At 49.9% G+C, this 23,429-nt stretch overlaps 1 protein-coding gene across 5 annotated transcripts in view; it reads right to left on the reverse strand.

Moving 5' to 3' along the window:
- GAS7 (growth arrest specific 7) overlaps positions 1-23,429 on the reverse strand; it is a 220,588-nt gene that overhangs the window by 112,653 nt on the left and 84,506 nt on the right. Inside the window, exon 1 of one of the 5 annotated variants that reach the window (XM_075994091.1) lies at positions 11,158-11,687. The exons of 3 other annotated variants lie outside the window; for them this stretch is intronic. Coding sequence is in view for 1 of the 2 variants with exons in the window: in XM_075994087.1 (XP_075850202.1) it covers positions 4,417-4,440 (24 nt within the window). In the remaining variant the exon portion in view is untranslated. Of the gene's footprint in view, positions 1-4,416; positions 4,514-11,157; positions 11,688-23,429 lie in introns of those variants that run through there. One more of the 5 variants, XM_075994087.1, reaches the window with a different exon arrangement.

Below are 23,429 nucleotides of genomic sequence, written 5' to 3' on the forward strand. Positions count from 1 at the left end.
GTCCTCCAGGCAATGCAGCCCACCAGGCCCCCGTCCTCCTCCCTCCTGTGCACCTGCACGGCTGCTCTGGTTTGCATGCCTGCTAACGAGTGCTCATCATCCCTTACTCATCAGAGCTCCCCGGGGACAAGAGTGTCTTACTCAAACCTGTCCCCAGACACAGAAAGTGGACATAATAAACACACGTTGACTAGATGAAGTTCTTCCCAGTCCCTGAGTAGGATGTGTCAGCTTACCTAGAAAGTGGGTTTCTCACTTTCCTGGGGTCACCCTGGCACCAAGGGGGAGAGCAGAGGGAGGGAGGGAGCCCAGGAGGCAGAGACGGAAGCACCGCCCCATGCTTACCCAGCTCACACCAGGAGGGGTCTTAGCAAGGCCAGGGTTGTCAGGGGCCCCCAATCACCAATCACAGATGAGCAAAATGTGCCAAGCAGAATGGCTTGGTCAAGGTCTGGGAAACAAGTTTCTCAAGGGCCCAGGGCCCTCCAAGTAAATACATTCGGAAAAGACTGAGCTTGTGTAGACTGTCCACTAATTAAAGCCTTTAGCCGGAGAGAAAGCCGGAGGCCAGTGATCGGCTGCACAACAGCAGTCTGAGTTACCAGCGCTGGATTTGAGGCGCTTGGCTCTTGCCTGTGTGTTCTTAAAGAGCCGGCGTTAACATTTTCACCTAAGGATCTCCAGCCTCTGAGTGCCTGGTCACTCTCGACAAGCTTGAGCAGCCAACCTGGTCCCTCTACACATGACTCAGTTCCCTGGCCTTGTTTGTAAGGTGACATGCTGCCAGTCCCATGGGGAGGCAGCCCGGTGACCATCTTCCCGGGACTGTGGAAGGCACCGGGCTTATTCATCCATTTCGCATCCGTAGGGCCCACACACAGAAGTGCTGAATAGTCCGGTGTCTAGACAAGGAGGGACTGGGGTCCGCTGAGATCTCACGGCTGGAAGGACTCAGCATGGACAGAACTCTGCCTGGAGGGGACGGGTGGTGAGACCCTTAACTCCTTGTCTTTGGCTAGGAATCTTTGCCTCTCTTCCCCTCTGGTCTTAAAAGGAAGGACAGTGACAATAACAGGTGCTGGCAACCTAGCTACACTCTGAGCAGCAGGGCGGTGGTTCTCAAACTTCATCGTGCACCAGAAGGGCTGTCGGAACGCAGACTGCTGGGCCCACCCTCTGGGTCTCTGGATCCGTAGGTCTCAGTGACGATTTGCAATTCTCACAAGTTCCCAAGTGATGCAGCTGCTGCAGGTTTAGGCACCACACTTTGAGAACCACTGAATTAGAGAGAAAAACAGTCTGTTCTAAATCTACCTTTGGACCCAAAAAATTAATCTTTCGAAGACTGATAAATTTGCTTTCAGAAAGAAATGGACTCTTTAACATTTTTTTTGAAAAACATGACCCTCCTACCTTCCTTCTCTTCATAGACATAGGTACAGGGAATATTTCACATCTTCCCTAACCTTAAGAAAAAGTACCTAAATGAAAGGAATAACGGCAACTGTTCCCCTATTGGCAGTGCAGCAGAGACGGGTGGGAACTGTGGCAGGCTGCAAAACCGCACTGCTCATCATCAGCATACTGCTGCCATGCAGGCGGGCAGGCTCAGTATTGCCAGAGTGCTCATTTCTGCATGAGTAGCTGGGAATCTGAATTTTAATGTAAAATCTGCAAATTTTAACATGTTGGCCACCAACTCAAAATTTTTAAATGAAACCATGGGCAAAAAACATAAACAAAATAACCACCAAGAAAACTCCATAGTTCTGTGTTTGATTTTGCCCACTGGCCACCAGGATGCAACCCCTGATCATAACTGTCTGGTCTCTGCATGAGCAGTCATTTGAAGAGGGGGTTCCCCAATTCTAAAGAATCGGCTACCACTGCCCTAGACTAAATCGGCACATCCGCCCATACCGTCCGTCATTTTAGCAGGGACTGCTTCTTGCACTGGTGGGTGTAGCCGAACGGCAGCTTCCAGGGGACTTGTGCATACCTCGTACGGGCTGCAAACACCTGGCCAGCTCCCTCCTGCCCCCGAGTTGTGCTCCCCCAGCCTGGGCCAGCCTTCCTTGGAAGGGAAGCAGAGGACAAGGATTCTGGGGCAAAAAGGGTCCCGGGCAAGTCTGTCCTACTCAGTCTCTGGAAACAGTGGTGTCCCATTAGCTGAGAAGGTTCAGAAGGCGGGGAGGTATGTGAGAAAGCTGAAACAGGTGAAGGAACGAGGCACGCACCACCTGCAGAAAGTACACAGGAATTCGGGAACCCAGGAGAGAGTGAGCCAGGAGCCAGGCACAGCACCCTGGGGGAGGACAGACGCATGTCCACAGGTCTGAAGGTGAGAAGACAGAGTTGTCATGGCGAGCAGAGAGATTCCCGTGGGAAGCCATCGCCCTGGGAAAAGAGGAGCTTGCGGGACGGGGGCTGGATCTATGCCTTGTGGGTGGTGTAAGGAACCCCAACCTGCAGGGCGCAGGGGCATGGGAACGTGTGCTCTGGGGCCGCTGGAAAGAGTGCCGGGTGAGGCCGCTGCTGCGAGAATCACAGGCGTCCTTCTCACTATGCCCGCAGGAGCCGTCCCCTGCCAGACTTCAGGACCCGGGAGCTGGGGCTGCCACCTCCCCGCCCCCAGACCTCCCGCTTCCCAGCTGGCCTGCTTGTCCCCGACTGCGCCGCGCCACATCAGAGTGTCAGAAGGACGCTGCATCCTGACTCCCTTGCACTGAAAACCCGTCCCCTTCCCTTTCCAGGTTGGCCAGGTCTTCCTGGAAAGGAACTGCACAGCCATCGCCAGGAGAGAGTCCAGGCCCGTTTGGCCACTAACCGGGGCCAGCAGCTTTCAAACTTGTTTTGAAAGTCTGACTCACAGTGAAAAGCTCATTTTACTTCACAACCCAGTGTACACACGAGCGTAAGTTTCATGTAACAACGCTGCCCTTGCCACATGCAATGCACTCTGGTATTTTCCCATTGCGTTTTTTTGTGCTCCTTAACACTGATTTCATGCACGGTGTGGCCCATGACTCATCGTTCAAAAAACATTGCTTCACCTGGTCTAATCCCTTTTTTTTAGGATTCCCTTCTCTACCTCTATCTTGACCAAAAATTCCTATAACAAATTCCTTCATTCTCCCAATTCCCAATCTCTCAGCCCCTGTGGACCACACGGCACTCACGGGCACTTAGATTATAATCAGACAAATCTTGTCTTTTCAAGAACAAGGATCCAAGGCTTTGGGTACAACACACTTAAAATGTTTGTCAAATGTTGGATGTTTTAGGAGAGAAAGCCAGAAGGAGACATTCTGACAACAGTAAAATTGTGCTGCATTTCACACCATACCAAGAACCCCAATCTTCAAGAGAATGCCTCTGGCTCGGCCAACGTCCTGACGCTGGTGCCACCCTCTCCCAGCTAAGGGGGAGCAGAGCGCTGGCCTGGCATGTGGGACGCCTTATGGTCTGCAATCCACTCTGCCCTCAGACACTTCATTTCCCCACTGCTGGCTGTGACACGGACTCACCACAATGCCAGGGAAAGGTATTTAGCACACACCATGTTGAGGTGGGGAAATCGAGCCTTAGAGAAGTTGACAACGTGGCCACACAGATGGAGAGTGGCGGAATCCACATGAATCCAAGTTTTCTAGATTTGAACTTCCACGCTCTTTCCAGGAGCTTATCGGAATCCCATTATATAATCCTGTGTTCGTTACAGGCCCCCAGCTTGCGACACTGGAAAGGAACCTTCCGGACGGAGCATGCTGTCCTCTCTGCGCCTCCTTTAACTGACATTGACGGCCACACGCTGCCCTGGCCCACATCAGAATGTGCACACACATGGCACATGTGAGCGAGTCAGAAGACTGGTGTGGACCTGGTTTCCCATCCCACTTTCTCTCTGAGTGGCTCTGTGGCATTTGCAAGAGCATGTCACCTCTCTGGGCTTCTCTTGCATCTAGAGCCTTTGGGAGCTTTCTAGGCTTCTCCTGAGAACTCTACCACACCATGTGGAGCCCCTACAAAATCAGGAAACACTTAAGAAAAGGAAAAGTCAGGTGGGGAAGATCCGAAACTGGGCTAAGTCCCAGGAAACCAAGAAAAACTCACTTCCCACCAAGCTCATCTCAGATACCTCCCCTGCCCAAGTGGCTTCCTCTTCTTTCCAGAGCCTTGGGTCATGCTGTGACCCAGACTCACTGGAGGCATGAGGAGAACAGATACACCAGGAAACAGAAGACCCCCCACCCCAGTCCCTCCAAAGCAGAGCCAACCCCTTGCCCAGCAAGAGGCTACCCTGGGAAGGCCTCTCCCCCAACAGGAGTGGCCAACTGCCTGGCACTCAGCTGCCTCCAGTTAGCTTCGAGCATCTGCGCCAAAGATAAGCAGGCAGTGCCCCGGGTTCCAGCTCACCTCAGCCCCACAGTCGGTCCTCATGCAAATCTGACACGCTGGTCATTTTCTGCCACCGTCTCCACATCTGCTGCTTCCCCGTGGCATCGGCTAATTCACTGTGCAAAGCAGCATTTATATATAGAAAGTTGCAGCCACGCAGGTTAGCATTAAAATAGAGACTTTGACGTTGCTGTGGCAACCAAACAAATGATATTCAAAATGAAAAGAGAAGTATTCTGCAATCGAGAAGGCATGTCCACAGCCTTCCAGGGCAGCTGGGCCCCTTCCTCCTGAGGGTGGGTGGGATGGCCTCTGGAGAAGTGCCTGGTGGTGATGAATGTCCTCCTCCCCATTAAGCCACTTACTCCGCTCTCAGCTGCAGCCATCACCCCTGCATACCCCCCCTTCCTGCCTGGAGCAACCCAAGGTCAAGACACCCAGCAAGTGTGATGATCCTAATCAGGTGTATTAATTTGCAAAAGCTCTGTTTCTTAAGCACCAAGGGGCGGTAGCACTTTTAGTAAGGATGGCCCTGGCACTTTTAGTAAGGATGCTTCTGGAAATAAAGGTGCCATTCTGCCACTGCCTGCCATAGCAAATCGTCAAGTGGCCACCAGTTAGCTGAGTGACATCATGCAGGCTACTTTCTCTCTCTGAGCCTCAACTGTAAAATAAGTAGGAGGGGGTTGGGGAGAAGCAGCCTAGGATCTTCTTTCTACCTCTGTGGTTCTAGGATGTGCATCTTTTCCCCACGGCCACCTTCTTCTTCTGCGTTCCTCTTGGATATTGCTAAAGCCCCAGTGCTACATAGAAGCTACAGGTTCCTAGAAGTACTTGACTAAAAACGACGGATAGTATCGAAAGCCAGCAAGGATGCGGAGCAACTGCAACTCTCATACATTGTGGGTGGCAATGCAAAATGGTACAGCCACTCTGCAGAGCAGTTTGGGGGTTTCCTAGAACATGAAACATACTCTTACCATGTGACCAAGCAACCCACATATAGCCCATTTTCCTAAACCAGGGTGATCTCTCCCCCAGGCCACATCTGGCAATGTGTGGAGACATCTACTTGTTGTCACACGGGGGTGGGAGAGGTTGGGGGGGTGTGTTAGCTCCCTGTGGAGCTGCCTGCTGTTTCAACAGAGACACCTGGAACAGGACTATTGGTGACCTAAGCTGAGGACGAGAGAAGGGTCCATGGCTGTGCAAATCTACCACAGGCTCTGCAAACCCTCTCCCTTCTGACCCAGCCCAGCTTCCTGGGCCAGGACCGAAACCAAATGGGCCAGTCCGCATCCCTCTTTCCACTCCTGGAGCGGTTCTTGAATCAAATGTGAACCTCTCGGTTGTCCCACTGAACCCTGGAAGAACACAACTTCCTACTTACCCCAGAACAACAACTTCAAAGCTGCCTTGCATGGCTGTTGGCTCTGAAGCCACACAGAGATGACGGATTACAAGGAAGAAATCAGAACCACATGGATTTCATATTCAGCAAAATAAACTAAATTACAGCATCAGGGTTGGGCCCAAGAAACCAGGGGGCTGTGTGTTTGGCCCAGAGCCTGGGCTTAGTGGCCCCCAGCAGGGGCTGGACTCTCCACCCATGACTCCCACAAACAGTGCCAGGGGCGCCCAGCCTGCCGCCTGCCCCTCCTTGCCAGAGTCTCAGCGAGCAATCCTGCTTCGGCTAGCGTTTCAATGTTTTATTGAGTTTTTTATATCTTCTTTTACAGTGCAGTTGAAGACAGTTCAGCTTCTTTTCTAGTTTCATCCAAAGATGCACAAGCACCGACAGGTAGACTGTGTCATTAATGACAGTGTGACAGCTCCAGGAGCCTCTGGGGGACAGCTGGGGCGGGGCAGCGCTGCCACCCACCCCCCGTCGGGCCACTGGCTTCTTTCTCCCAGAGCAAACCGAGCTGGGTGGTCCCACTCCCGGCCTCGCTCTCCTCCCAGAACAGAGGAACTCTTTCCTCTCCCAGTTTCTAGGGAAACAATATGGCACTCGATGTGCAGCCCGTGTTTTTGAACCGGGGATGATTTTGCCCCCCCAGGGGACATGTGGCAATATTTGGAGACATTTACTGGCCAGGGACGCTGCTAAACATCCTACAATGCACAGGACCAGCTGCCCACAACAGAGAGTCACTGGCCCCAAATGTCAGCAGCACCAGGGCTGAGAAACCCTGGTACAGACCCACTGACTGGGCCTCAGCTGGCCCCAGTGCCCCTGACTCGAGTCTCTTCCCACAGAGAGGGCAACCCTGGGACTTTTGGAGACCACAGAGAAGCTCTGACCACACGAAGGAGGGATGCTTGCCATGCTGGTAAGTACTTTAAAGTAGATTCTATAACTAACCAGGATAGCATTTGATCCTCAGATAATTCTCTGTTGATACACAGAAAATAGAAACGTCACAAACATCTATTAACTAGAATGCATCTTGCCTATAGAGAAGCCACACAAACACAGTGAACACAGATCATTTAAATCTCTTGATGTGAATAACTTCAAATAACATAGCTAATTCTGCTTTGCTGGTGGGTTGCTTTTTGGTCTCAGAAATCCCTGAGCCAGCAAGTCAGGGCTGCTCACATCCCATTCTCTCTCTTCCCTTTCTTCTCTCCCCGGTAGTGCTGAGCCACCACTCGCTGATGGCAATCATTCCTAATGACCCCGCAGATCTCAGTTCTCTCCCCAAATGTCCTCTTGCCCCCCAGGATCCTGTGGGTCACTTGGGGGCCACGCACAACATGAGGCCTGCGGTAGACCCCAGGGAAGGGCAGGGGGGCTCAGCGGGCCCTGTCCACCCTGTGCAGACATCAGGGGGCACAGAGAACGATGGAGCCGCCCCGCCACCAAAGGCAACCCTCCCCGGCCCAGTGCCTCTTTCAGGGCTCCCACTTGCAAGGGGCAGGGAAGGGGCGGAAGAAGCGCCTATTATTTTCATCCAGCTACAGAAGTTCCTTTGTTGCCTCAATGCCCCTAGTGAGTCACTGACCCCACGACCGTTGCCAAAGAGCTCCCCGCTGCAGCACGAGCTCTTGTCCCCACTTCCCTTTTTCATTTCCAGCGCAGCCTTCACCAGATCGAACATTAGTCACGTAAATGCCAACAGAAGTTCAAAGATGCTCTGATAATGTGATTTTTCAAATGTAAGGTCCCAGCGGCGGCAACTGCTACAGCTTCTCAGCTCCACACTCAATCTCTACCTTCTGGGACCTCCCAGATCAGCTTCTTCATCTCCTGGGCCCCCAACACGTGGAGGCTGAGTCTGGTTTTCACACTCGGGAGTCTTGCGCCAGAGGCTGGGGCAGAGGGAAGGCTGACCCACGTGGTCTGGCTTTTCCAAGCACACCCTGGGGAATCTCACGGCCCAGAAACCACAGTGGTTTCCAAAGGTGTCGAATCTGCTTCTGGAACCACCAGGCCAGAAGCAACTTGTGGTACCCATGTACTATGTACACCTGCCCAGCAGACGTACAGACCCCTGCTTCTGGACAGAGCACCCTGATTTTCCTTTGGGGAACCACCTCTCCCCATTCTCAGCCCTCGTGGTTTGTGAAGGCGAGTGGCCCAAGCCTGGCCGATCAGCATATCCCATCTGCCTGGCCACAGTACTAGTTCAGGTAGGCATATGGCCCAAGTCAGTCATCTGGAGCTGAATCCCTAGAATTTGATTTTGTAACTAATGGGGAAAGAAGTACTATCATGATAGGATGCAAACCTAAAGCTACTGATGGGGGTGTTGACACCTTGTAGGAAACCTCACTGAGAATAGAACCAATGCAGAAGGAAAGGGGCTGGTGAGGGAGAGAGGAAAGCAGGGACAGACAGACATCAGGCTGACATTTTTTAAACCACTTGATGAAACCACGCCTGAAGCTGAACTCCCTGGGAATGTTTTGGTTCGTATGCTTAGTTCAGCTGGTGTGTTTCACCAACCCATAAACTCCTTTCTCATCTGAAGCCAAGCTGAGTGGCATTTCTACAACATGTAATTGAAAGAGTCCTGGCTAATATTGCCTTGGCAAGGGCGAAGGTATTACACAGACAGCGACACTCAACGCTTAAAGAATGTAGAGCAGGGAGAATTCGGAGATTCAGCTTTCTTCAGCCTGCACATGTGGGAAGCTCCTCTCCTAAAGATACTCTGCATTTCTAAATACCTTCCTTTGGTCACTATAACAAATTCCCACAAACCTGGGGGCTTAAAGCAACAGAAATGCATTCTTTCACAGCTATAGAAGCTAGAAATCCAGAATCAGCGTCACTGAGCTGACATCAAAGTATTGGTAGGGCCACACTCCCTCCCAGTCCCCAGGGGGGAGGTTGGTCCTTGCCTCTCCCAGGTCCTGGCAGCTGCCAGCATTCCTTGGCTTGTGGCCATGTCACTCCGATCTCTGCTGCCCTGGTCATACTCCTTCTCTTCTACCTACAGTCAAACCTCTCTCGGCCTCTCTCTTACAAGGATGCTTGTGACTGCATTTAGGGCTTACCCAGACAGTCCAGGACAATCTGCTCATCTCAAGATCACCAACTTAACTATACCTGCAGAGACCCCTTTCCAAATGCAGTGCCATCCCCAGGTTCTGGGGCTTAGCACGGAGACGTGTCTTTGAGAGCTGTGGTCAGTGGCTCTGCATCAGGCCAAGTCGGACCATCACACGGATGTGCACGAGCCATGTCGTTGTCAACACCTAATTCCTCCTAAGGTCTGCCTGGCTGGGGCTCCACAGAACCACCCGGACCAGCTGTGCAACTCACGTGGCACCGAGAGAAGAAGCAGCAGCCAGGGTGTCGGAACTGGGCTCTGAGGGGAAGGTGCACGGGAGCACAGAGCGCCAGGCAGACTGAGCGGGCCTGGGAGCCCCAGGAGGAGGGCTGTCCAGAGACACTCGGGGGAGCTGCTTGGGGTAAATGTAACTTCACCTTGGACCCCAATTTCCCCAGCGAGCAGACTGCTGTGGGGGAGGGAGGCGAGGAAGGCTCCATCTGTGCTGGGAATGGAGGGGAAAGTAGGGCTTGAGGGAGAGCAGGAGAGAGGGGAGCATGAACAGCCACGTCCAGCTGAGACTGTTTCTTACAATTTAATTGAGCCTCCCCTGCACCTGTGGTAGAAGGGCGCGCTGGCCTCTACGGGCGAGCCACAGCAGAGGGCAGAAAGTGGAGCCACCACCTTCCCGGGAGGATGACCACCTCGAGAGAACACACTCTGCTGAGGCAGGCGCGCCACACAGGTGGCCTGGGCGGGGCCGCTGGTCCAGGAGCAGCTCCCCCAGCCCCGCCTGTCTCACTGTCATGTTGCATTACACGTAAAGATGGGGAGAGCAGGGGCTGGCTGTGCCTGCCACTGTGTCAGGGTAGACCCGGTCTAAGCCAGGTGTCTCCAGTGAGAACGGCCTTTATCACAAAGCCCCAAAATAGTAAATGTTGGTGTGGATGCGGAGAGAGAGGAACACTCCTACACTGCTGGTGGGACTGCAAACTAGTGCAACCTCTGTGAAAAGCAATATGGAGATACCTTAAAGAGCTACCGGTAGAACCATCATCTGATCCAGCAATCCCATTAGTGGGCACCTACCCAAAGGAAAAAAAGACATCTGCACTAGAATGTTTATAGCAGCACAATTCACAACTGCAAAGATATGAAAACAACCCAATATAACAGCCCATCAACACATGAATGGATTAATAAAATGTGGTATATGTATACCCTGGGGTTCTACTCAGCCACAAAAAATAATGGTGAACTAGCACTTCTTGTATTATCCTGGATAGAGCTGGAGCCCATTCTACTGAATATCACAAGAATGGAAAAACAAGCACCACATGCACTGACAATCAAATTGGTATTAACTGATCAACATTTACGTGCACATACAGTAATAACACTCATTGGGCGTCGGGCAGATGGGGGGGAGGGGATGAGTATGTTCACACCTAACGGGTGCAGTGTGCACCGTCTGGGGGATGGGCATGCTTGAAGCTCTGACTCGGGTGGGGCAAAGGCAATACATATAACCTAAACATTTGTACTCCTGTAACATGCTGAAAAATAAATAAATAAACAAGCAAGCAAGCCAGGTGTCTGCCCCGTCACCCCCAGAGAGGACTCTGGCAGCTGGGAGCAAGACGCTCAGCTCTGACCACAACCCGAAGGCCAGGTGTGGACGGGCTCTGTCAGGACACGCACACCACGCAGAGCAGAATCGGCTTCCGCGGGGTCTGCAGACCTGGCCCTGGAAGCCAGGCAGCAGCCCAGGTTTCCCACGGCACAGAGCTCCCCAAGCACTTGCAGCACCCAAGTGAGCCCTTTAGGTGGGGCACAGATGATGCGAGTGGCCTAAGAGGTTATTTTTTAAATAGTTACCTATTTATTTCAAGGTCTACCAGGGAATAAAGCATGTAACCAGTCCATAAAGCCTGCACTGTCACTGCCATTCTGTAGACGGCATGGCGGCCACCATCTCCCCGGGCTGGTTCCTGGAGTCACTGAATTGTGGAGGCAAAAAGGAGTACTTCTAGGTCACCAAGTCCCCACACTGTCATGGCGAAGAGGGTGGACTTGGGAGCCAGACTGCCCGGGCTCCAATCCACACTCTGCCTGGGCAACTTACTTCATCTCTCTGGACAACCTCTGGAATCAGCGATTCCCATGAAAATGAAAATAATGACATTATTATTATTATGAAGACCTCTCCCGAGGATTAAATGAGTTAGTGCACATAAAACATTTAAAGTTGGCCTACCCTTGCTGGCTGAAGAAGTGACGGCTCCTCCCAGCTTCACGGTTCTGCTATTCTTTATAAAATGTTCTGGTACAATCGGGGCGGGTTCAGCTCCAGCCCACGTCAGCTGAGTCTCCTCCGCCTCCCATTTTATTCCAGCTCCCTCCACACCCCCGCGCAGAGAAGCGCGGCACCCACACCGCAGTCCTGCCCACACCGCCTCTGCCCGGGGACAGGCAGAAAGGAAGCCCGACGGGACCAAAGGCCACACAGGGTGCCGGTGACCCGCACAGAGCCACCAGGCCACTGCACCACCAGCCCACAAACACCTCTCCTTTCACCCTTGGGCCAGGAAAGCTCTTGAACAAAACAGCCAGTCACTGTGCATACGCTGCCTGCCCCACCCGGCCCAGGGGTGGGTGTAAGCAGAGCTCATACACCGTCTCCCGGGAGTCTGCACAGAGACTCAAATTCGCAGAAATAGATTCCACAACTGAGTCAGATCCCTCAGAGGGAAGCTGATATCAACATTCCTTCATCTTGACACTAACCACCGAGGTGTGGTCCTTGCTACATTTTTGCAAAAAAAAAAAAAAAAAAACAGGGTGTGGTGTCTCTGACATTATCAGTACCAAAGCAATGGTCTCCACCTCGGTCACTTCTGAGAAAACCATTTTGGGGTTGTGCTCTGTCCTTCAGAGGTTCAGCAGGAGTCAAAGCTGAGACTTAAGCCACACGTGAAAACACCCCCACGAACCTCCCCTCCCAAACCTCTCCAGCTGCCTTGTAAGAAGCGGGGCGACTGCACGCCGGTGCCCCAAGGAGGGCGGGCCCCGGTCTGCCCTTCCCAGGAGCAGCACTGACCCCTCCGAGCCTCGTCCCTCGGCCTGACTCTGGCAGACCTTTTGCTGGATGGAGCCCTGAGTTCATTCGTGACCTGCAGACAGAGACGGGCTCGGTGGCCCCCCAGACCACCCCCAGGTTTGATAACTCACAAGGACTCACAGGACTCAGCGTATATTTGCATTGCTTGTTAAGACCTACTCTAGTAAAAGGACACACAGCAAAATCAGTGGGGGGACACAGAGCCCCGGGTGAGGGCCTGAGGACCCCAGGCGCAAGTTCTCCCAGTGCAGCCGCGCAGGATGTGCTGGCCTGCTCCAGCAGCGAGCCTGGACAGCGCCTGCGGAGTGCGCTCCACCAGGGAGGCTTGTTTTTAGAGACCCCGCGCCCAGGGTTTCCGCTACGTGCTGGTCACATAGGACACCCGCGCCTGTCTGGCGTACACCCAACTGCAGACCCCCAGAAGGAAAACAGGTGTTCAGCATGAACACTATGGATTACTCGGACAGTGTGAAGAAGCACCACCCAGACATTTCGGGCACAGCGGGACGCTGCCTGAGGACACGTTCCCAGACACCAGCCAAGGGCCAGCGACACAGCAGGCTGTCTAAGGAGAGCAGTCCCAGGCTGCCACCGCGACTCTTTCTGCACACGGCTGTCGCACCTTCACTTGAAGGGATCTCCCCTGCTGTCCCGCCCATCCAGTGGCAGAGTCCTGACACCAAACCCTGGACAGGTGACAAGCCTCTGAAACGCTTGTGTTGACAGAGAGCTCACAAAGCCTCCAGTTCCACGCTGGCCTTGCTCGCTGTTAGCCCGGGAACACGGGCCTCTGAGTTCGATATTCCACGCCAGTGAACACGTCACACGATCACCACCAGCACCGACCGTGACTCTGGGTCAGGCGTCCAGCCAAGCTCGGACACGCATGAGCTAAGTATTAATATTAACGGTTTACAGTGGAGTCAGTTATGCCTTAGAAACATGAAACGACTTGCCCAGGGTCACACTGTCAATGGGCTTGAACTCTGGCCCATTTGACTCTACAGCCAGAGACCTCGAACCCCCACCCCCGGCATCTTCTGGGAGCCTGTCGTTGACTAAACGCCACTATAATTTCGAGCATAATCTCATACTACTTTTTCTCATTTACTAATATGTTTAGTTGATTCACTTTTTCCTTTAAAAAAAAAAAAGTGTCAAACAGACAATTTATATTAGTCCCTGAATGGAAAACTAGTAACATTTGCCAGAAATCTATAGTAACCGTAAAAATAACCATGACGAAAAGCAAGCAATGTCATTCGGTCCTAGCGGGGTCCTGCTCCCTGCTCGGGCCTGCTCCCGCCGGCACCACCCGCAACGCCCCTCAATATGATCAGAGGCGGGAGAGAGAAACGCAAAAGGAACACCTTTCTCTTTATGTGCTTCCCTGGCACTAGACGTCCTGCCTAATAAATTCATCTCAGCAGAGCGTCTTGGGAACCACTGTGCTGCACAACAGGCACTCGACAACCCGCCCGTCTGCCTCGTTAGTCCCAGCAGGGACTCCCGCTTCTGCGTACCCCACTGCTCCAGCCCCAGTCCTGGGCGTGTTCCAGCTCCTTCCTCTCCCATTTGCTCTCATTTGTTCTCCACCTTTTGTGGCAGTTGAGGCCCAGGAATCATCCTGCCACGTGCCTCCAGCCTGGATCTGCTGCCCCAGCCTCCCAGCCCGGCTCCTGCTCTGCCTTCATCCCTACTTCTGCCTCCACGGGCTCCGCTCAGCTCACCGGCCCACCGGCCTGGCCTCGCAGAGAAAATACCAGCAAAGATGCCGTCCCTCCTGCCCTGTTCCAAACTCTGGGGGAGGCTCTGGAGAGAGAGGCCGGGCCAGGATGGGCAGGATGGGCACGTGACAATCTAAGGGCGGTGGTGAGGGTCGGGGAAGAGTGTACAGTGAAGTACAGCACAAGTCAGAAATGAACCATTTCTCTAACAACAGGGGACTACATTCTGGTGCCTACTTCCCCATGCCTACCCAACCCCCTGGCACTGGGAACACCTGCTCAGCCCAACAAGAACTCTAAGGAGTCACCTGACAGGGTCAGAGGGTCCCACACAGAAGCCATCTGGCACGGTGTGCCCAGCCAGCAGGACCCCAGAGAACAACAAGCAGAGAAAGCCAGTGAGGTGACTGGGAGTTTGGGCTCCCGAGGCAAACAGACCTGCATCTAAGTCCTGGCTCCACCATCCCCTGGGCCGAGTGACTCTGCATCTCTGAGAAATGGGACCAAACACAGTGCACGCCACATAGGGTTGTTGTGGGATAATGTGACTCACTTAGGGTCTGTGCCTGGTAAACCTTTTTTTAATAGAGCTATGAGTCTGGGGACAAGAATAGGAAACAGGGCGACAGCAGGGTACAAGCACAGGTACCCACATGTTGCAGAGAATGGGTGGAGCTGGCATCAGACAAGGGCTCACGCTGTAGACCAGGGGCCACCAAGCAGACCATGGGCTGAATCCCGCCCCTTGCTCTGTGGGCCTGCAGACTTTGTGAAAAATATTTGACTTAGTTACCAACATATAAAAACCAGGACGGTTCCCAAAGAAAAAATAAAAATAAAGATTTCAATTGTCTCTTGAAAAAAATCAAAAAAGCTCTATGGAATGCTACTGATAGGATGAAGAGAAATCTTGCCACCTTCCCCAGCGCTCTCTAACACAGAGCTCTGCGTCTGTGGCTGCCTGAGACAGTCACCCAAGAGCTCAGACATTCCCTGATGCCTGGGAGTCCCCTGACCCATTAAATCAGGAGTTCTGGGTGGGGGACGCTCTGATGTCTCCTTGGCCTTGAGGAAGCACCTCCACCTGCATCACTCAGCACTGCCACCTGCCTGGCCCAGACACTACCTGGCCCAGCTGGTGATTCAGCTGAGGTGCAGGAGTAAGGAAAGGCTGGGACCCTAGAACACAAATCCAGCACACAGATCCCCGCTGGCAGCCCTGGCTTTAACCGTAGTCCATTCCACAGCCTCTCTGCTGGAGGGGACAGGGACCTGGCCTGGCATCCCCGTCCCCCTCCCTTAGCTGAATCACCTGTGCCCACCCTGGGACAAGCAAAGCTGCTGAGGCCCAAGAGTGCACGCAGAGAAGACCCGGCCCAAACGGCATGCCAGGTTTTCCTGATGACTGAGGTTCTTCCTGCTTCAGATACGCTTTCTGCAAAACCCGGGAGCCAAACCACAGCCTCGGAAACCCCCGGCTCCATGGCTGACTGATGGAAGCGTCTTTCTGTCCACAGCCTTCCCCGATCCACAGGAGTGGGCATCAATCAAGGTAAGGTAAAGAGCAGATCGGACCACTTGCCGGCTCTGTTTCCCAGAAGTGACGGGGAGATCTGTCTGGCCCCAGGACTGGCGCATTAGTGGCTTATCTGCAATCTGGGGCATTTCCCACTGGTTTTGTGTCATTTATCTACAAACAAGAAACTAGAAAGAAAGAACATGGCTGTCGTCATTCCCAGGCCTGTGCCATCATTTCAAATGTATGCCCAGTGCAGGTGGCACATGGAAACAGAAGCAGTGGCCTTCCCCACCAGGGCCCGGAGTGACAGCAAGGTGAAGGCTCCCCAGAATGGGTTACAAGAGGATTTTGACTGCACGGATAAAGTGTGGCGGGGCCAGAGAACAGTGACAAGTGACATGTGAATCACAAAGACAAGGGCTTCCCAAGACTCGACGTGTCCCAACAGGCTGTGTGGCTCAGCCTGAGAAACAGGAAAATGAGGACGAGCATGATCACCACGCAGGAACCGCAGCAAATTAATTCCACCCAGGGGCCCTGGGCAGCGCTGGAAATGGCCTGCTCCGTGGTGCACGGTCTGAGGTTACAGGGCGCCGCTCTCCAGCCAGTGTAGGATTAAACCCTTTGTGTTCCCTGGTAATAATCTTGGAAGTCAGAAGGGTTATTTGAGCTTATTCTCCAAGTACAGGACCATTTTGTCATCTCCAGCACCTGGGAGAGCCTTGGTGTAGGTGACAGCCTATATACCTTGCTATGCAGAGCCTTGCTGTTGTATAAAACACGGTCCACACACCAGCAACACTGAGCTTGTTAGGAACACAGCAGCCAGACCTCTCCCCGGGCTTCCTACAGCACACGCCGCATTCTAACAACGCCCCGGGTGAACGGTGAGCACATTAATGTTTGAGAAGCACTCATTTAAAGCTTACGGGCTATTTTACCAATGCACAAGGGAGTCCCTAGGTACCACTAGGTACTACTGATCAAGAATGTAACAGCTACACAGACACTTGAGGAATTTAGAGGAGGTTTCAGTTGAGACATCTCACAGTGACTTTTTTCCCCAATTGAATTTAAGGCTGCAGCTACTTCCTCAGCTCCCTGACTCACTGATTGACCAAGGCAATCTCAGACTAAAATGTTTTCCCATAGCCATTGAGCCTGGGAGAGTAACGTTTCAGGATTTATTCATCTGCTCATTTATTTGTTTATCTGTGCATGATGCTCAATTTATTGGGTACCTATTATATGCCAGGCACTGAGAATACACAGGTAAATGATCCAGCCTGGTCCCAGGAAGAGTTTGCTTTCGGGTAAGAGAGAAAGATGCAGGCAGGTAGTCACGCTGGAGTTTGTCAGACATGTGCAATGGTAATGGGAAAAAAGCAGGGTGCCTAGAAAGCAGTCAGGGTCCAGAAAGGACTCCTGGGCCCGGTGCTGTCTAAAGGTCATCATATAGACATGCTTTCCCTTCACCAGGCTCCTCTCTGCCTTTCCTGCCCCCGCCTGCCTCGCTTTCCACTGGATTGATCGCATTTTCTTTATTTCCCCTTTCCCACAAACCTGCCCTTTACAGAGGCTATTTATACTACTTAGGTGGTTATATTGACATTTTTAACATGCACACTTGACTTCAAGCATAAAGCTAATCAATAGCTCTTTTTTCCTTCCGAGTAATGAAAAACCCTGGGATGCTTTAACCTCCATCTCCTCTCTCTCCTCTCTTCTCTGTGTAGGTTGCATAAATCAGCAGAAAATGCTATTTTCCCACAAATCCTGGAACTGCCTGGTTATTTGCTAACTCCTGCCACTGGCAATTTTTCCGAAAAATAAAAATTTCCAAATTGACTCCAGAGGAAATAGAAAACCTGAAAAGATCTATAACCTCAAAAGAATTAATTCCGCAGTCTAAAACCTACCTTAAAAAAACTGTAAAGGGTCTACATGGTCTTTAAAAATCATTAAGGAAAAGAAAAACACTTATACAATCTCCTCCAGAAACAGAGAGAAAAACACTCAGCTCCTCTTAGGATACCCTGAGACAGGCTTCAAAGAAGAACAATACAAGAAGAAAGGAATTAAAAGCCCACCTCCTAACCTCACTTAAGGCACAGGGGTCAAAATGCTAAATAAATGCTAGCAAATCCTGGAAATGCAGGGAGATTAAAACATCAGAAAACTCATTAGTTAAATACACCACACTAAAAGGCTACAAGAACAAAACAGGATAATCGGATGCAGGAAAAGTACCTGACACAACCCAGTACCCACTTGTGATTACAATTCATAAACCAGGACTAGAAGGGAATTTCCTTGGTCTGATAAATTGTATTAATAACTATCAAAAATTAAAATAAACTTCATACTTAATGGAAAACACTGAAAGCTTTTCTGTGAAAGTCAGGAATAAGACAAGGCTATTCAACTACTGCTGTTTCCTTTCGATACTATACTGAAGATCCCACAACACAGTAAGGTGACAAAAATAAATAAGACATATAAAGATTTCAAAGGAAGAAACTGCTGACATCTTCATACAATATAATCGCCTACCCCCCAAATCCAAGAAATTCTACAAACTATCAGAACTATAAGACAGTTCAAGACTGATTGATAAAAACTAACAGTATTCTACAGTAACTAACCACAGTAAACTAACAACAATCAGAAAATGTATAGCCAGGTGTGCTGGCATGCACCTGTAGCACCACCTACTCAGCAGGCTGAGGCAGGAGCATTGCTGAGCCCAGGAGTTGGAGGCTGCAGTGAGCTATGAGGATGCCACTGCACTCCTGCCTGGGTGACAGCGTAAGACCCTGCCTCTAAAAATACAAACAAAAAAAGAAAATGTAATAAAATTTATGGTTAAAGTGGTTGATTGAAAACAGGTTGTTTATGTCCAATGCTCTCCTGCAGCCCCATTAAATATGACTGGAAACAAAGCCACAGCAAGAAAAAAAGTGAAATAAGAGCTGGCAACAAATGAGACACATCAACAGAAATATGGACAATGCAAAACAAATGGATACAGGGCAATGACTTAGCACAGAGGAGGGAATGGAAACCTATATGCCTTAGGAGACAGATACTGACAAGAAATAAGCCAGTTTATACTGTAGAATCTTAGCAAGGCCCAGGAAGGCTCACAGGCACAAAGTTATCTATGAGGTGGAGGCTTAAAAAGGAGGCAGGAAGAGCTCCCTAGGTTCCTCTTTCTACCCTTGGCAGCCAAGCAACTGCCCCAGTCCAATGGCAGAAGCCACCAGGTGGACTCTGAAGGCCAAAAAGTCCAGGGCTCCTGGAGTCAGGGACAGGTGGCAAGGCATACTCAAAACAAAGCAATGAGGCAAATGTTTACATCCCACAGATTAAGATCAGACCCATTTCCTTTTCAGGAAGGTACTAGAGGATTTGCTCTAACAAAACAAGAGAGAAAACCAAGAAAGAAAAAGATGTGAGACCCAAGAAGTGACCATAAAGCGCAAGAGAAGCAAAGGCATGTAACAGGATGATGGTGAAGGGAGATCTCAACATGACAGCTCTTCGTCAGACTTGAAGAGAGACAGACCAGACCAGAGCAAACAGATTCTTCTATTGAAGTGAAAACACAGACCTGACAGATTGCTTCATGTGTCGACAGCATATGAGGAAGTGTCTAAAGGTCTGGGGAAGAGTACTGGTGCAAGGAACAGAGAAAACCAAGCAAATACAGAAGAACTGATTTTGGTTTTGTTCCACAAAGATGCAGAAACCAGTAAGTAGCTTGGCTGTACTTTACGCAGGCATAATAATGTGAACATCAGACTCTGACACAACCAAACATCGTGGTGTCACTACTTTGGGAGATGAAGAAAGGGGTTGCAGGGTGGGGGAGGAGCAGAGTGATGGGAAGAGAGCCAGGTCTAACCTTCTATGCTAAGAAGTTCAATAGACAAGGTGTAGAATCAATAGGTGGGGGACAAGAAACAAGAGTATAAATATATTACTTAGAAAAACGGAGACAGAGCCCCAATATTAAAAGTGACAGTCTCTGAGAAGGATTTGGGGGTGGAATATGTTTGGAGAATGTGCTACTTTTTGAAATTCTATTCCTTTGATGAAAATAAACATCAAATTTAAAAGAAAAAAATTTAAAGCATGCCATTCACAACAGCAACAAAACTGTAAGCATGCTAGGAGCAAATGTAATTAAAAAGTACAAGACTTATACAAAGACAATTATCAAACTGTACTGAGATACATTAAAGACGATCTAAATAAATGGGCAGATACTTGTCTTTAGATGGGAGGCTCAATATTACCAAGGAGCCTTTTCTTCCCAAATTAATCTCAAAATGTAGTGCCATTTGAACAAAAATCTCAACAAAGTTATTCACAGAACTCAAGGAGTTGATCCTAGAATTCTCAGGAAATTATGGGGCACCACGAACATCCAAGACAACCTTGAAGAAGAATGAGGACTACTTCTATCAGACAGTGAGACTTCTTATAAAGTTATAATAATTAAAATAGTGAAAAGATGAAACAGAAGAGCCCCAAAACAGACCACACATTTATGAAAACATATGGCAAAGGTGGCCATCAAATCAGTGAGGAGAGGATAAAGGTTTTTAAAATAAATAACAACAGGATGGAGCTACTCAGTCAGAAAAAAGAGTATAACTGAGCTCCGGCCTCACAGCAAGCAATAAAAGGAAATTACAGAGGGATCGAAAGTCTAAATGTCAAACACAAAACTTTAAAACTTAGAAAATAGGTTAAACCATCTGTGACCTTGCGTAAGAAAAGATTTCTTAAATAAGACATAAAAAGCGAAATCCATGATGTAGTTGATTCATCAGTTTGACTAGATTACAATGAAAAAGTTCTGCATGACGAAGTACATCATTAAACATTAACAGATAAAGCAATGATTAAAAGGTAGCATAAAAGAAAAATGAGCAGAGTATGCATAGGAAACATACCAGAGAGGAAACCCAAGTGGCAAGTAAACACAGGAAAACAGACACCACCTCACTAGCAATGAAGGAAATGCAAATGCAAGTTAATCCAAGGTGCAGTGTTTCACACCCTCAGATGACAAAAATAAGAAGTCTGATGTGTTGGCACTGCAAATGGAAATTCTGATACTCAGTGGGTGGCAATATGTATTTGCAAAACCTCTTTGAACAACACTGAATCTGGCACTATTTTAGCAAAGTCCAGATGTACATTCTCAGACCCAGTTATCCTCCTTCTAGGTATCTAGCCCCAAAGGAACATGCAACCAAGTACACAAGGATAAACAGTGCAACATTGCTTAGAATGACCTCAAGTGTTTACCAATAGGGATAAATGTGGAATATGCACATGCTAGAACACTATACAGCAGTTAACATGAACTAGGTTTACATGTATCAACATGAAAAGTCCTCAAAAACATAATGTGTGAAAATAGCAAATTGCAAAAGGATAAATACAGTATGGCACATTTCATGTAAGTTTCAAAACACACAAAACATCACTGAATAGCACTGTGAATATATACATGTTAATAAAATTTAAGACATGCTCATGGAAAACGCACAGCAACCACACAGAGCAGTGGTTACCCCGGGGAAAGAAGAGGAAAGAAAGAGAGTAGAATTGGAGGAACACATGGGGATTTTTAATGCCAAGAAATGTGTTATTTCTGACTGACATTTGGCAAATGTTAATACTTGTCAAATCCAGAAAAGGTGATATGCACATGAAAAATGCTCACCATCATCAACCTTCAGGAAAATATGAAAGCACAATGGGAAACTACTTCATACTCACTAGAATGGCTCCAATTAAAAAAAAAATGTTGGCGAGGAGGCAGAACAATTGGAAGCTTATACATTGCCATGAATAATGAGGAAACTGAACCAACCACTTTGGAAAATGGCTTTGCCATGCCTTATAAACATATACTCACCATATGATCCAGCAATTTCACTCCTAGGTATTCTATGGCAGAGAAATGAAAACACGTCCGAAAGACTTGTACACAAATGTTCACAGCAGATTTATTTGGGATAGCTAAAAAATGGAAACAACCCCAAATGTCCATCAGCTGACAAATGGATACGCAAACTACAGTAACTTCAACTCATGCAATCCCACTTCACATTCAGAAGGAGTAAACCATCGGTGCAGCAATGCGGATGAATCTGACACGGCGCCCTACACAACAAACAAAGCTGGCCTCAAAAGCAGACGCCGCATGTCCCCGATTCTGTGAAATTCTAGAACAGGCAAAACTAATCCCTAAGATAGAATCAGAACAGAGGTGGCCTGGGGAGGTGGTGGGTCCAAAGGAGAGAAACTGACTACAAAGGGACAAGGGAGAACTTTCTGGGAGGATGTCTCTCACACACTGATTGGCCGGAGTGGCAGAGACAAGGGTGTATGTATTTGTCAAGTCACTGATCTGCACACGTAAAATGGATTTTATTTTATGGTAAATCATAGCACAGTGAAGTTTATTTTAAAATGCAGATGGATGATACATTTGTTATCATCTCTGTAATTTTTTGTAGACTTATTTTGTTAAAAATTAACAGACTTTAAAAACTTAGGTTATTAATGACCTATATTGGGAGGGGCAGAAAGTGTTGAGGGAGAACAAAAATCTAAGGTGGCCAATAATGTGAATTCCCATTTCTTCCCAGTGGTGGAGGTGTCTATTTAATAATGAGAGCAGTCCTCATTAGAAACTGGAGGGTCCTTTCAGGTCATCTGCTTTGAGTCTCCCTCATTTTCAGAGCAGGCCAAAGCGAGATCTGCCCCAGGTCACTGCGGCAGATGTTTGCTGTTTCAGCCGCCCAGGGTCCTTTCCCAACATCTTACTGGCACCCCACTCCTTGTCTGAGGAATTCTCTCCCCCGACTGGGCACTCTCTCTGTGAGGCTCTTCATGCAGGTGCCAGCCCTCCCGACAAACCCACAGGGGACCCGGGGTTCCCTCCTCTTCCATAGGGCACGGGTATGTGACTGACACCTGCCTCTTGCTGCTTCATGCTGACACTCTGAGTCATGGGAAAGCTAAGCAAGGAAAGAAGTGCACGGAGCTCTTCCTCCCAACTAGCAAACCTGACTGTGATTTTTGCTGTAAGATTGATCCTGCTACTCCTAATTCCTGGCTTCACCCAGCTAAGCTCCTTGGTTTCTATCTGTTTTCTGGAGATCTCCCCATTCTCCTGCCCATTCTACGAGCCTCTGGCATCGATGCAATGAATTCCACTTTGCTGACGTCAGCCAGAGCCGGTTTCCAGTGTTTACAACTGACGAACTTCATGTGACACATTGCCCAACCAGCTCAAGGTAGAGCAAGCCCACGGCCCAGAGTTCTAGATGGCAGACAGCTGTCCCCGGGCGTGTCAGCCACCCAGCCAACTTCTCAGGACCTCAACTTCCCACCTCAATCCCCCAGGGCTGCTGGGAGACAGAATGAGAGAGAACCATCCCTTAATGAGTGACGTGCCAAGCACTCAGGCACATTCTAATTTAGTCCTCACAATAGCCTGGTAAAGTAGGGATTACCCCAATTTACCTATGAGGACACTGAAGCTGAGGAAGACAAATGCTTTCCCAAGGTTGCGAGCTCATGAGTGACAGAGCCGGAAGTCGAGCCAAACCTGTCTGACTTTAAAAGCCCAGCTCTTGTCCCCTCGTCATACGGGGCATCACACTGCCTCGGTTCAAGAAAATAATCGGTCACCGAGACTTCGAATGAGGCACCACGGGCATGGCTGGGTGTTGGCTGCACCTGCAAGGTGGCGAGCAGGGGGGTTGACTGGGCACAGTGGGCCCGGACACCCAAAGTGACCAAGGGTGGGGGCGGAGGGTGGGGTGAGCCTCAGGAAGAACACACAGGCCTGAGGAACGTGTGGGAGCATCCTCACCCCAGAGGAGCCAGAGGAGTGCAGGTGAATTCCTTCTGCTCTGAGATGAATGAATGTTCCTGTCCCCGTGGCAACGGAGCATGCTCGCTGCTGTCCATACCTGTAAGTGGGTGACTCACATTTTTGGCAGAGCGCTAGTCCAGTCCAAAGTCATTAGCTAATCAGCCTGGAATGTGTGCATGACAGCACCAATCGTACCTGGGGAGATAAGCAGGGTCTACAGGTGTCCTCCAAGACTCTGCGGGACTGGAGTACA

Source organism: Microcebus murinus, chromosome 18, assembly GCF_040939455.1.
Source record: "Microcebus murinus isolate Inina chromosome 18, M.murinus_Inina_mat1.0, whole genome shotgun sequence".
Taxonomy (NCBI): Eukaryota; Metazoa; Chordata; class Mammalia; order Primates; family Cheirogaleidae; genus Microcebus; species Microcebus murinus.